General features: G+C 44.7%; 1 protein-coding gene across 1 annotated transcript in view; it reads right to left on the bottom strand.

The window, feature by feature from the left end:
- TASOR2 (transcription activation suppressor family member 2) overlaps positions 1–14,419 on the bottom strand; it is a 69,330-nt gene that overhangs the window by 11,029 nt on the left and 43,882 nt on the right. The window contains exons 16-19 of the mRNA XM_042990949.1: positions 14,116–14,358; positions 9,331–10,207; positions 7,261–7,690; positions 880–4,731 (exon numbers count right to left, since the gene is read on the bottom strand). Coding sequence (XP_042846883.1) covers positions 880–4,731; positions 7,261–7,690; positions 9,331–10,207; positions 14,116–14,358 — 5,402 coding nt within the window. The remainder of the gene's footprint in view (positions 1–879; positions 4,732–7,260; positions 7,691–9,330; positions 10,208–14,115; positions 14,359–14,419) is intronic.

The raw sequence follows: 14,419 nt of genomic DNA, 5'->3' as shown, positions 1-14,419 counted from the left end.
TTATGCACAACAGCCAAACAATGGAAGCAGCCTAAGTGTCCATGAATAGATGAATGGATAAAGATGGTGTGTGTGTGTGTGTGTGTGTGTGTGTGTGTGCGCGCGCGTGTGCGTGTATACACAGGGATATTACTCAGCCATAAAAAAGAATGAAATCTTGCCATTTGCAGTGATGTGGATGGAGCTAGAGAGTAGGATGCTAAGTGAAATAGGTCAGTTAGAGAAAGACAAGTATCATAGGATCTTACTCATATGTGGAATTTAAGAAACAAACAAGCAAAAGGGCGCCTAGGTGGCTCAGTCAGTTGAGCGTCCGACTTGGGCTCAGGTCATGTTCTCCTGGTTGGTGGGTTCGAGCCCTGTGTCGGGCTCTGTGCTGACAGCTCAGAGCCTGGAGCCTGCTTTGAATTCTGTGTCTCCCTCTCTCTCTGTCCCTCCCCACTCGTGCTCTAAACAAACATTAAACAAATAATAATAATTAAAAAAAAACACCACCAAAAACCTCCCAAACCAAAAGAGATCCCCATCAACTATCCACACTAATGGAGGAACACAGGTATTATTACTTTCTTGTTAAGTCCGAATCTTCCCTTTGGAATACGTCTGTGCTCGCATCTGAACAGGAATAGTATTTTTGGTGTAAAAATTTGGGTGGTAGCTTTGTGGTGTGAAAATCAGTCACCGCACTAACATGGAACGTGATGGAATGTTCAGATGGAGTATGAGTGGCAGATGCAGTGAAGACTGAGCAGTGAGACTTAAAGCCTCTCCGTGTCCTGATTTCTTTCCGAAGGCAAGAACGCTACATTTATCACCTCCAAAATAAAGTTAGGTGGCAGAGAGAAGAATACACACCCCAAGACGGAGCGGGCACCTTACCTTCGTCCTCACAAGGAATGACTGGTCTTCGGTCTCAACGAGGTAGAACAGGAAGGGACTCTTGCAGGCCTCTTTCACCACGTTCTTCAGTTTGACGTGCAAGCTGGTGCACAGGTCTGTGATCATGTCCTCGTAGGAGGCTGCCCGCGGGAGAGAGGAGTACAGCTCTGGAGAGGCGGCTTCTCCAGGAGCCGCACTTGACTCTTTCTCTGGGAAAATGACCGGGTTGCTATTCATCATCACCTTGTTGAATTCGGCATATTCGTTGAGAATAAGCGAAATATCACTCCGGGATTCTTTCAAAGTCGTGTTGTATTTCAGTTTGTTGAGGTGGAATGAAACAGTGTGATTTCTTTCAGAGTTTGTAAGATGATTTCTACCGTGACCACACCTCTCCTTCCAGAAGCAGGAACTGTCCGAACCGCCGAGCATCTGGCCTCTCCTATGCAGACTCTGCTGTCTGGGGTCCGAGAGAACCACTGTTACCACGAGGGGACTTCTGCTCCGGGACGCAGGGCGCAGAGCCGGGGCCTCGGATAGTTTTGTCAGAGGGGGAGCTCCCGCAGCGACCTGGAGAGGGGGCTCCTTTGGAAAGACACTGGCAGAAGAGGCAGAATGCCGAGAATCTCCGTTCTTTACAATCTGTTTTAGCTTATGTGCAAAACGCAGATACTCCAGATCCAAAGTGTTCTGGGTGAGGTCATCTGCCACCTGCCAGGTATTTGTCCAGGAGCTGAGCAAACCACGTTTTGCCATGAAACCGGGGCACCTCTTCAGGCTGTGCAGAGTTCTCGTGGTCTCTTTGAGCTCTTTAGTTATGGTGAAATTAGCGTAAGTCCTGAGGATGCCACGGAGGTCTCGGATCTGGACGTAAGATGGCACACACCGGTCTTCCTTCTTGAGTCCACAGAGCCAGTGTCTGGGAGGAAGGCCTGTTTCCAACCCTGAGAACTGCTTGCAGTAGCCCCACTCTTCATTATCACTATTATTTGGGCTCAGGAAAGAGTCATAATCATCTTTTGGAGCATCTTCCTTCTTGGTTTGACTACATCGCACAGAGCAGGAACCCTCCACCACTGATTGGGGATTTCTACACCCACCACAAGAGTCTTGATCGGACTCTCCAGAAAGTGGCTCGTAATGGATGTCAGAATTCACACCGAGGTCCATGTCTCTGCTCAGGGTCCCCGAGTCTTCCTTGGCTCTAAGCCCCTCACCAGGACCCTTACTTGCCGTCTGCTCTTCAGAGACTCCACAGATAAGAGGGGTGTGAGACTGGGGAACAAAGGAAGCACAAGGCTCTCTACTGCTATTTTCACTGGTGACTGCCGTACCTTGGTAAGAATCAGCATGTAAATACGTGGGGGAAAGCCCAGCCTTCAACACATCTTTTGTTTCACACACTGACCCGTCTTGCAGCACATGGATTGTTTTTTGCTTATCTTCTGGAGATATGATGTGCAACTGAGAATCAACACCTCCTAGATCTATGGCTTTTTCGTGGAACTTGGCCTCAGTGTCACTATTCTTAAGCAAACTGGCCATTCTGACTACGGCTATTTCCTGAGTTTGAAAGCCCGTCTCTGCGTTCATGGCTGTTGAACAATGGGGGGAGGCAGCAGCGCCATGCGAGCGAAAGGCAAGTCTGGGGAGCCCCGAGTGCCTGCGTGTCTGTGTGGCGTCAGCTCTGCCAACGGAGCCGGAGCTCAAGGACTTGGCTTGGACGTAAATGCCTTCATTTGTCTTCAAATCACTGCTAAAGAGATTCTTCTCGATGCTTTTAGGGCCAGTCTCCTGTTTCAGTGACACATTTGCTATAGCACTTGATGCAGCTGTAGAAACAAATGTGTCAGCCAAAGACTTATTTTCAATCATCTTTCTAGGGCTAAATGGAGACTCCCAGGTCTCCAAGACCAGATGATTTAAGTCTGAATTCCTGTTCTGTATGCTAAGTGGCTGCAGTGGAATTCCTGATGTTACCAATTTTTCTAGAGAAAGCTTGAAGTCATCTCCATATTGGGCAGCTGAGGTAGGCTGGCTCAAGCCCGTATCACAGGAAGGCACCTTTTCTGAGAAAGAGGAACCCTCGCCATGCTCCCTCGGGGCAACTTCCTCGGTTGCTCTACTAGGAAGGCTCAAACAGCCATCTTTTCTTCCTGGGTGAGGCAGCCCAGCAGAGAGCCACGTCTCGTGTACTCCAGGTACGCTGTCTCGTTCCCCTGGACAGGTAGGACTGACAAAAGAGCCTTCTTTCTCCGTGATGGCCGAATCTACTGACTCGACCTGGGAGAATCTGTCACTTTTCTCACAATGTGTATCAGCAAGTTTCAAACTACACAGAGACACAGCCTGACATAGTTGTGTTCCTTCGACTGGCACTTGGGGGTCAGGACTAGAAGCTGGTGACACTTCTTCAATTAAAGAACTGAAGGGAAAGTCTGAGGTGACATTAACCTCCTCTGCAATCTCAAGGGCACAGGTTTCTTTAGAAAGTATTAAGGTGACTGTTTGTAAATTATCACCTTTTCTCTCGTTTTCTAATGATTTCTCTGACACCGCAGGATACGTGGATGTACAGTTAGCAGAATTCGCTTTTCTGTTTTCTATGAAAGTCACCTCTTCTGGCTTGATTATTTCGTCAGTCACGTCAGGAAGTTCTACATTTGATGCCGAGGCCTCCTGCTGCAGCTCCAGTCTGCCAGCCGGCACCTCTTCTCTGGGGCTGGTTGGTGGCGATATCGTGAGCGTGAGGTCTATGTCGGAATCCTCCTCTGAGAACTCCAGGCTGGCCTCCTCTCTATTCAGAGAGAGTCTGGTTGGTTGGGTAAATGCTGAATTCAAAGACTCAAAACTCCTATTTTCACTCTGGAGACCGCTCTTGTCATCAGTCAGTCCTGAGGAGCTATCGGCTGTATTACCCATCGATGGCATGTAGTCACGTGAATAACCTTTTTCCAAAGTGGCAGAGGCTGGTGCCAGGACCACCTCTTCAACCTGCGACGGCTCAACGACCTCTTCCGAAGATATGCCAAAGAGACTTGGAGTCTGCAGAAAAAGTTCTTGAGAGAGTTTCATTTCTTCTTTGGGTAACGAGAAATTAGAACTTTTAACTAACGATAATGCCTCCGCCACCACTGAATTATCAGATGGTGACGATGAGCCCGGAACAGGAATCTCTTTCTGTAGCAAACACACTTCTTCGGCAAGTGTCTCTCTACCAACGGAGGAAGCACACAGGTGCTTAGTGCCTTTTTGTCTGGACGTTGCTAGAGAGGGAACGTCCCTAAGGCCTTGTGTTTGTGCTTTTTCAAATGCAGACACGGGATGTCTAAGACTTGTAGCAGGTGGTACCTGTTTAATCGACTCCACAGTAAAGGCCGTAGGTTCGTGGGTTCTATTTACAACTTCTGTCTGTACTGGTACATAGTTATTTTTTTCAAAAGTGAAAGTAACTGGTTCCAGATTAATCATCACATACTCTGTATCATCCTTCCTCTCCAATGAAGGCTGGCGTTCTTGGTTTGCGGGGCTTCTATGCTGGACATGGCCCTGTAAGGTACCTGTTTTTGTCTGCACTGTTGCATGAAAAATATCAGCTTTGCTTTCCAGGGTGCTGTATGCAGACTTCTGACAAATCACTGACTGACTGCTGATCCCATCGTAAGTCTTGGTGAGTGCGGTTTGCGTGACAGTATCATCAGAAGTCACTCTTGTGCTATCAGGTGGCTCAAAGGCTTTATCTTCACCAGGAATAGGAGGCCCATTAGTTTGGGTACTTCCAATACCAGAAAGCACAAGATTAGAAGTCTCTAGGTTATCTGATGAATCTTCTTTGGCTTTTTCCCCAATTACCTAAAATGACAAAAACAAGCACAAAAAAAACCCCAAGAATCAAATAGATGGTTTTACATTTGCATGTGGTGAAGAAGGAAATCATAGAGGATCAATTCCAGTTTGTTCTTTTGGATCTTCTACTCTTTCACAATAGCACAGGGTAGAGACCAAGCAAACCACTCTCTTCTTAGGTAGACTTACCACAGCCCCAAACAGGATTTTTTCTTTAAATATACACACCAATATATACACACCAACTGTAAAGCAGGGGCAGAGTAGCCAAGAAGATGTTGGAAAAAAAATCTCTGAATATATGCTATAGAAATTGTCAGGCATCATTAATTTTAATGCTCTTTCTACTTCTTAATAGTCTATTTCATGTTTCCAAAAAAAAAAAAAAAATCCTAGAATTAGTAATGATGATAGCTGAGTACAGATTACCACAACAAAAAATACTTTACTAGGTAGTAATCTAAGTCTTCCTAAGTTTATATTCTCATTCTAAGGTAGAGATTCTATTTTTGTTTTTTGTTTTTTTAGAAATTTTTAAAAAGTTTATTATTTACTTTGAGAGAGAGAGCACGCACGAGTGAGCAGGGGAGGGGCAGAGAGTGAGAGAATCCCAAGCAGTCTCTGGGCTGAAGCATGGAGGCTGAAGCATGGTTTGATCTCACGAGCCAGGAGATCATGACTTGAGCTGAAATCCAGAGTCAGACACTTGCGGATGGAACTAGAGGGTATAATGCTAAGTGAAATTAGTCAGGGAAAGACAAATATCGTACGATTTCACTCATATGTGGAATTTAAGATATAAAACAGATGAATAAAGGGAACGGAAGCAAAAATATAAAAACAAGGAGGGGGACAAAACATAAGAGACTCTTATATACAGAGAACAAACAGAATTGCTTGAAGGGTTGGGGGTCGAGGGATGGGCTAAGTGGGGAAGGGGCATTAAGGAAGACACTTGTGGGGATGAGCACGGGTGTTATACACAGGGGATGAATCACTGGAATCTACTCCTGAAATAATTATTGCACAGTATGCTAAGTAACTTGGATGTAAATTAAAAAATAAAAATAAATAAAACTAAAAAAGAGCCAGATGCTTCCTCTCTCTCTCTAAATAAATAAATAAACTTAGAAAGGGGGGTGGGCATCAGGGTGGCTCAGTCGGTTAAGCATTCAACTCTTGACTTGGGCTGAGGTCGTGATCTCATGGTTTTTTGAGTTCGAGCCCCACGTTGGGCTCTATGCTGACAGTGTGGAGCCTGCTTTGGATTATCTCCTCTCTCTGCCCCTCCCTGCTCTCAAAATAAATAAATATGCTTTAAAAAAAAAAAAAAGAGAGACGCTTAACCGACTGAGCCCCCCAGGCACACACTAAGTAGAGATTCTTAACTGGATTTTATCTATCTCTTCGAGAATCAGATGAAATTTATAAAACCCATCCTTAGAAAAAACCACACACACATGCATATGTATGTATGCATACAAACGTAAACACACACATGTACATACACACACGCACACAGAATGTGATAAGTATCTAGATGTCTAGCTTTGAATCAAGGCTTAACAATTTACTGTGTGACTTCAGGCAACTGGCACACTTCTCTGTGCCTTAGTTTCCTCGTCTATAAGATGGGGTGGAGTGGTCTTTATCTCACTGGGCTGCATGAAAACTGAGCTAATGTGAGCAAAAGGCTTAGACCGCCGCTACGGGGCCCACAGCCATTTCGATGATATGAGCATCTGGAGACACAGGCTGAGTCTCCCTGGAGGCGCAAATCCCAAGTAACCCCAGATACGGACACGCTGTCTACTCAGTGTTAAAACAGGCACTGTGGGTGCCCAAATGCATGCAAAATTATTCTGGAATAGACCGAGCTGAAAACTTAAAAGGGCATGTATTTTGTTAAGCCGTTTGCTTAGAAGTTTGCTGCAACTTGCTTACGGGCTCCAGTTAACACGTGACCATCCGGCCTTGTGGAGCGTCAGTGGCGAGCCGCGCAAAGAATCACAGCGTAGTTTCCGTATCTGCCACAATTACCAACAGGCCCACGGGGGCATGGCATCACGTTTACTGTGCCAGCATTTGTTTTCCAGAATCATCTTTAACAGACTTCATTTCAGTTCAAGGCTTATCAAAGATCTCTAACTCTTACCATTGCATCTGATCCTTCAAAACTATTCTAAGACAGATCAGATATTATTTACCTCTTTTAGAAGATGGGAGCGCATGCTCAGAGAAAACCAGTAATTTGCCCCAAACTCCGTAACTAGTAAGTGCCACAATTATGGCTGGCCCCCGACCCATGTGGCCCCCATGGTCTTCTTCCACTTCTGCTTCTTCAATCAGGATGGAGACGAGCTCCACCTGCAGACAATCTAGAGCGGTACTTATGGAAACTAAGTGCCTGGCTTATTAATCCTTTACGCAGACAATCCACTTTCCTAAAAGGAACCCACGGCACGTCTTGAATGTGATTTTACACATCGAGAGAAAAAAGAAATTTCTTCAAAAATGACGTCAGCACGTACTTACCTCATTATTACAAGAATAGATGAAATTCTGGCTCTCTGGGGTGTCTGGAAGACCCTCTCCTGCAAAAATCTCTTTCTGTTCGTTCTGCACCCAGAGCTCCAAGCCTCTCGTGGGTGGTGGTTTAATGAAGGGAAGCAAGGAGTCGGCGTCTGGGAAGGACACGTCGGCAGCAGGACCTCTGGGAGATTTGTTAGTCTCCAACAGAGGGTCCACAGGACACCTCTGCAAGCTGGAGGCCTCCTCAAGTTCGCTGAATTCCAACGATTCTAATGTGCTATTTATAGACACGTATTTTGCGGGGTTGCTGTGCTCCACCACTTTTCGGGATGACCGCATCACCTTGTTGTGACTGCTGTAAAACAGAGCCACCCACATATGAAGTAAAAGCTTCACTTCTTCCACATTATCAGGTAAGTCAGTGTTCCAGGGCCTGAGATTTTAAAGAAAAAACATGTAAAGAGTCATTGAAAATGGTGATTTTAGTGGACTGTCTTATCATAAGTGCCTTCATTTGCATCTTAGTTTTAAATTTGTTCATTTTTATTTTAAAATACATGGATATGAAACAATAATATAAAAATGAAGTTGACTTAACAAGTGGTTATGACGGATCTAATCCACTCATTTTACAGAGGCAGAAAAGGGAACTGAAAATCGGAGATTTGAAAAGTGACTTCTTCAGATCACCAAACCCTTAAGCAGAACCATGACTGGAACAGAAGTCTCCAGACTCCCAGTCTAGAATTTCTCTTTTATACCACTCCAACTCCCTTTGGACACAATATACCTGTTATGTGAAGAATGGCTCCAGCAACTACCCCAATCCTCGTCTTGCTTTTGCTAAGTCTGGCCAACTCATTTCTATTTTTGTATTTCTCTTCTAATAGTTGGGAAAGTCTGGAGGTTAAAATATCTCTGTGGGCAAGTCAGCAGAACAACACTATTTTCAGATTATAGTTCCAGAAAATCTCCTGAAACCAAATGGGGAGAAAACACTTCTGGCCACTTGCCCGGCAGGATGATAGCAGAGAGCATCGGAGGGGCTACGGAGCTGGGCCTCTGTTACACAGGATTAGAGCTAAGAAACACCCCTCGTGAGTAGATGGGAACGTTAAGTATATGCTCCTAGGAATGTGAGCGTGTAACCGGAGGAAGGAAAGAAGTCTGATACAGGTTAGCTGCTTCCATGTGAAATATTCCATTCACAGGAAGCTGAATGTCATTTCATGTAGCTAATGGTCCCTGCTACTAGCAACGAGTACCACTTATTAGTACGGGTCAGTCACTGTGCAAAACCTTAATGTATGTAACAACCTGCTGGTAGCCATTGCTGACATTAAATACTTAAAAGCACTGCCCACGGACTGCCGACGCTCCCCTGGCACCACCTGGAAATTCGCCAGAAATGCAGACTCTCGGGCCCCATCCCAAACAGACCAGAGTCAGAATCTGCACTCCTGAGACCCCTAGAAGCACTGTCCCAAAGAACAGGAACCCCCGGGTCCCAGAAGCTAGTTAGTAAGTTGGTAACTCGGGAGATTAAAACCCGGGTTCGTCTACGCTCCAAAGCCCATGCTTTCAGCTACTCTGCTGTTACTGCCTTGATGCTTTGACCCCTTAGATTTACAGAACAACCCCATGTAAGACTGCTCACTCAGACCACCGGACCAACCTAAGAAGTTAGAAGTAATTCTTGAAACATTTCTTCTGGAATTCAGTCTCTAAGGCATTATTTCTGTATTTCACGATTTTACATTAAGATCTCATTGACATATTGTAAATTCAAAGGCCACAAAGGCTTATGTGGGAGCATCTCAAAATGGAAAGCTGTTCACAGGGCTAAAGTCAGCTTGCTAAAGGGCTCCATGTGACCACCGACAGTGGCAAAACCAGCCTCATTTTCTTAATTGGCAGTAAACACAACTGCCTGATATTATTCCTAAGTTACTGGAGTTACACACAGTACCCTTCTTTCCCTCTCCCCAGATTCTGGCACAGGTATCCCTTCCCTCGATGTTGATCTCCACACCAGAGTTACGTCCATTTTCATCACGTGTCACTCCCACTTACCCATGCAGCGCTCTTACTACGGTTTTCTCCAGCGGGTGGTTGGTGTACTTGCTGTCTAAGCCGAATACGTACTCTGTCTCACATTGGAACGTGACCTTGACGGAGCCGTCACAGCTGAGCACAGTGTGAGAGCACTGGAAGTCTCTCGGGTCGGAGGACACCACTTGGCTCCTGCACTTGGGTGGCGGGTCCTCAGACAGCTTCCGCAGGGGGGAGGTGCTCTGCTGATGTCGGAAGGGCATGACTTTCCCCACGGGGGTCCCTGCCTCGGGGCCTTTGGTGCCATTCTTGGCGAAGGCCGGGCCTGGGATTCCTCTCTGTTGCAGATGCTTCTTTGAATTTTCTGCAAGCAGCAGGGCATAGGAATGTTCCACGGCAACGAAAGTGCTTTGGCTTGCCTCGGAAGTTTCTAGTGTTTCCTCGGGAAGTGCTGGCGAGGCTTCCACAGGGGCCTTGCTGCCAGGAACCGAGCTCTCTTCCTCCTGGCTGACAGCGGAGTCTGACGGTGGAGGGCTCTTCCTCCCAGTGGAGGGTTTCGGGAACAGTCCACCTTTCTGATTTTTAACTCCTCTGTGATATTCATGGTCAGACGTACCGTGCAGAGAATGTTCTTTAGAAAGCAAAACATCATCTTGTGGCAGTTCAGAGGAGCAGGGAAAGTTTCTGGGCTCAGATGGCGGCGTGGCGGAAGTAGCAGCACTTAACGCTAGGTCAGCTAACATATTTAGGGCCTGGGAGTCACAGTTGACAATGGAGTTCTCGGGTAGATCTTTCTGAGCCACTGAGATGCTTTCCGCCTGAGCTGCATTTATGTCAACATCCTCTTGACCAACTGATGAGATTTCTGATTGAAGCTGTGGACCAGTTTCTCCTTTTGCTTCAGTATAAAAGAAAAAGACATACAGCATTTGATTTCTATGTATTTTAATTCTCTGCTCTATCATTACCGCTTAGTGAAAATCAATGATTAAGTCAACATATTCAAGAAAAACCTCTGGATAGGTTACATAGATTATATATTAAAATTTCACTATCAGACAGGTTCCTTCCAACTATCAGTTCTATTATAACATATTTACCACAAGAACAAGTCTTAAGGAATGTGCATACTGATTTAAAAAGAAATCACCTTTCAGAAATGTATGTGCCAATCTACACACAAGGCATACTACTTAGCTGAGAAAACATGCAAAGAGGAAAAAGAACAAGAATAAACAAGAGAACAAGAGTCCTGCCCTCGGAGAGCTTACAATCTAGTGACTTTCTAAATTTGAAGTGTATATTATAGCATTTTAACATACTTTTAGGAATCATTTCCCTTAACAAGTGCTTTATTAGAGAAATCACTTAAATTCAAACTAGAGATGACTTTGTTTTTTTAAAATTTTTTAAATGTTTATTTATTTTTGAGAGACAGAGAGAGACAGAGCATGAGCAGGGGAGGGGCAAAGAGAGGGAGACACAGAATCCGAAGCAGGCTCCAGGCTCCGAGAAGTCAGCAGAGCCCGATACAGGGCTTGAACACATGGACCGCGAGATCATGACCTGAGCCGAAGTCAGATGCTTAACCGACTAAGTCACACAGGCGCCCCTTGAGATGACTTTTTTTAAAAAAGTGCTTATTTATTGATTTTGAGAGAGAGAGAAAGAGGGAGCGGGGGAGACAGAGCGTGCGAGCGGGGTAGAGGCAGAGAGAGAGAATCCCAAGGAAGCCCGGTGCTATCAGGGCAGAGCCTGACGCAGGGCTCAGTCAAATGAACTGTGAGATCATGACCTGAGCCAAAACCAAGAGTCGGACACTTAACCGACTGAGCCACCAGATGCCCCAAACTGGAGATGACTTTTAATCATATTGATGTTTAATTATAATAAGTAATGATATAAATAAAAAATCAGAAAAGTCATGAGTATTCACTCAAAATCACCAATTTTATCACCTTTTAAAACTTTAATTTCTATACTGAAAACATTCCCTCTGTCTGCATGTTTGCCTGATAATTCTTTCTGTAGATAATCACATCTAGCCATTCGCCTTTAACCAGAAAACTGACCTTCTCCAGTGGTTTATGTGTATTCACAGGGTATTAATTCAGCTTCCTTAAATGCGGTTGTCATGAAGGACAAAGTTCACGACAACACTAGGGAACGATTCCCTGCGGCAGGTGCATGGATAGGAAAACCATGCGTTTTTCTTTATAACAGCAGCAGGTCTGAAACGGATTACTGACCTGCCTGCAAAGGCCAATGGCTAATCCATTTTTTTAGTATATGTGCTGCCGAAGCAAGCACACTAATCCATTTTTTTAAAATGTTTTATTTATTTTTGAGAAAGTGGAAGGAGGAGACGGGCAGAGAAAGGGGAACAGAGGATATGAAGTGAGCTCTGTGCTGACAGCAGCGAGCCTGATGTGGGGCTTGAACTCATGAACTGTAAGATTATGACCGGAGCCAAAGTCGGATGCTTGACCGACTGAGCCACCCAGGTGCCCCATGACTAATCCATCTAAAAAAAAGAAAACTCTGGCCTGTGAGGTCATCAAACAGAATGAGAAGGGTTTGTGCATATGGTGCGAAGGATAAAAGTAACAACCACTGTCCATTTTTTAGGTAAAATAGCAAAACCCAAGGGATTCAGTAGAAGAAAATGACCCAAGGCAGAGAATCATCTCATTCGCCCCATGGATATACTAGAAACATGAAATCCATTTTGTGACCTGATATGTTTATTCATACTAATTTCATCCTATCTTTGCTGGTATTATAGGATATCACTTATGAGTAAGGCCTAATATAAAAAACACTGCACCGAAAGAAAAAGGATCCAGTTTAACAAATATGTGTAGTCTCTGGTAAATCACTTAATTACTGACTTTGTTAGAGGTTCTCTATCAATTAAAAATAAACTACCGATCATGTCTTTTAAGAAATACAAATAAGACAACACCAAATAAAGTATATAAAAAATAAAGAGCTCAATAAATAAAAACTGTATTAAAAACTTATAAAAGGACACAAAGGCATTAGTTTCAGTAACAAAAATGAGCCTTCTTAAATTCTGATGCTTTAAGCAAAAGAAATGAAACTGATTAGTATAGGTGGTTAAGAAATACAAGAAAAACTAAGAGATTATTTAAAAGGTGGGAATCTTAAAATTTTACCTTGGAATGTGGCTGTACAATATATACAGACATTTGCAATGCAAATCAGCCTTTTTCTGAATACATGTTTTAAAAACTTTTCATTTCCTGGGCTCCCTTTTGTGCTAATACCCAGCTGCATTCCTCCCATTAGTCAACTAGTCTACAAATACCTGAGAGCCAGTTCGGTACAAATAATCCGAATGACACAGCTAAGCACACAAGGCATTTATACATGTGTCTACGCTCATAATGTTTACAAATTCATTGGAAAGACAAGACCAAGACACGTCAGATGATTAGAAAAAAGGATGAATTTGATTCCGCGGTGTTCTCAAAAACTCAAAAGGAAAGGAAAGGAAACAGAGCTCGCTTAAGATCAGAGCGGCAGGAAAGGTCTCACAGCGGAGGCAGGACCTGGCTGAGGTCTGGACTGGTACAGGGGAACGGCACACGAGCAGACGTCGGTGTGACTTGGGGGGAGCCTGGGGTACCTGGTGGGGCAGGGACACGACAAGAAACAGCAGGAGGGAAGCATAGAAGGGTGGGACACGGCCTTGCTATCAATGCCCAGGAGACAAGAAGAGCTTACGTGTGGCGTGTATGGGTGTCACAATGGCAACACTGGTGTTAGAATGATACGAAGAGCTTTTAAAGATCCTTCCCTCATTTAAAAGAAACCCCAAACCAAAACAACTCTTCAGTCATAAAATAACAGTATTACAGAAGTTAGGAAAAAACAAACTTATTCATAATCGATTCACCTCAAAAAAACCGTATTTTCTGAAGTCCCACTGACTCTGAGGTTTTTTAAAAATCTAAAACTAGATGAGGGAGAATGCAGAATCAGGAAGGGTGACAGAGAACTGCCAGGAAAAAGGCATGAGGAATCAAGTCTGTGTTAAAACAAGAGCACGACACACATGCTCCGGAACAGGACTCGGTACGGAGCGTGAAGGAACATCAGACTTTGCAGGGGGAAGCCGCACGCCACACGCAGAGATGGGAAAGCGGAGCAGGGGCGCGGGCGTGACGGGTGTTCGGTTCCAGAGGGAAGGCCTCCGAGGCCGATGGGGCCTTCTGGTAAGGAGGCCGCTTCCAGCAGCTGCAGATGTGGAACCAGCGCGGCTGGCCATGGGTTCACGGAAACTAAACTTCATCGTTCACTTAAAACTAGAAAAGTAAAACTGCTTTTAAAATTAACTTAATGCCTTTTAACACCAAAACCAGGTTTCTGGATTCCCGAGTATCTTGAACGATCTCTTTAGAATTCCCTTTGGACAAATAAACTTACAGGCTTCTACTTTTTGTAAGTGATTGCGGCCCAGAAAAATACAGCCACAGACTATGTGCCTGTGCATTTAGTTATTAAAAAGCTCCTTTCCACGTACACTCTTGCAGACGGTCATGCTGAGGCTTTGTGCAAACTAACAGGGAGGCTCTATTGTGTGAAGGCAAGAATCTGCACCTCACGGATGTGTTTACGACAGGAACCCAACCTACTTAGTCCTGTCGGTGTGGGAGCGAAGGGGGACAGCAGGAACGGTTGGTAAACCTCAACCGCTCTTAGATTATTCCAATACACTCTCTTGCAATCTCAGTTAGTCTGTACTGCGGTGTTTAAATTCACAGGAAGAGTATTTCTTACCAGGTTGTGGCTGCTTTTTGAGTCTGGGATTCTGATTGCCTCTTACTATATTTACCCTCTGTTTTTGTGGAGATTTCTTCACGGGTGGCTTAGCCCTTGGAACAGTTTTGACTGGAGAGTTCTCTTGTTTCCTTGCCCTTTTAGCACTCGTTGCCACTGGAACATCTTTAGAAATGGGAGCTTCTTGGTTTTTCCTATCCAATTTGGTTGTCTGTACAAACTGTGCAGTCAGCACTTCAGCACCTTATGTAGAAAACACACCGTGTTTTAAGGGGTAGGGGGCTCAGATACTTATCAGCAATAG

The sequence above is a fragment of the Panthera tigris genome, chromosome B4, assembly GCF_018350195.1.
Source record: "Panthera tigris isolate Pti1 chromosome B4, P.tigris_Pti1_mat1.1, whole genome shotgun sequence".
Taxonomy (NCBI): domain Eukaryota; kingdom Metazoa; phylum Chordata; class Mammalia; order Carnivora; family Felidae; genus Panthera; species Panthera tigris.
The sequence above is the reverse complement of the archived record's forward strand: the minus strand, read 5'-3'. Positions and strand labels throughout refer to the sequence as shown.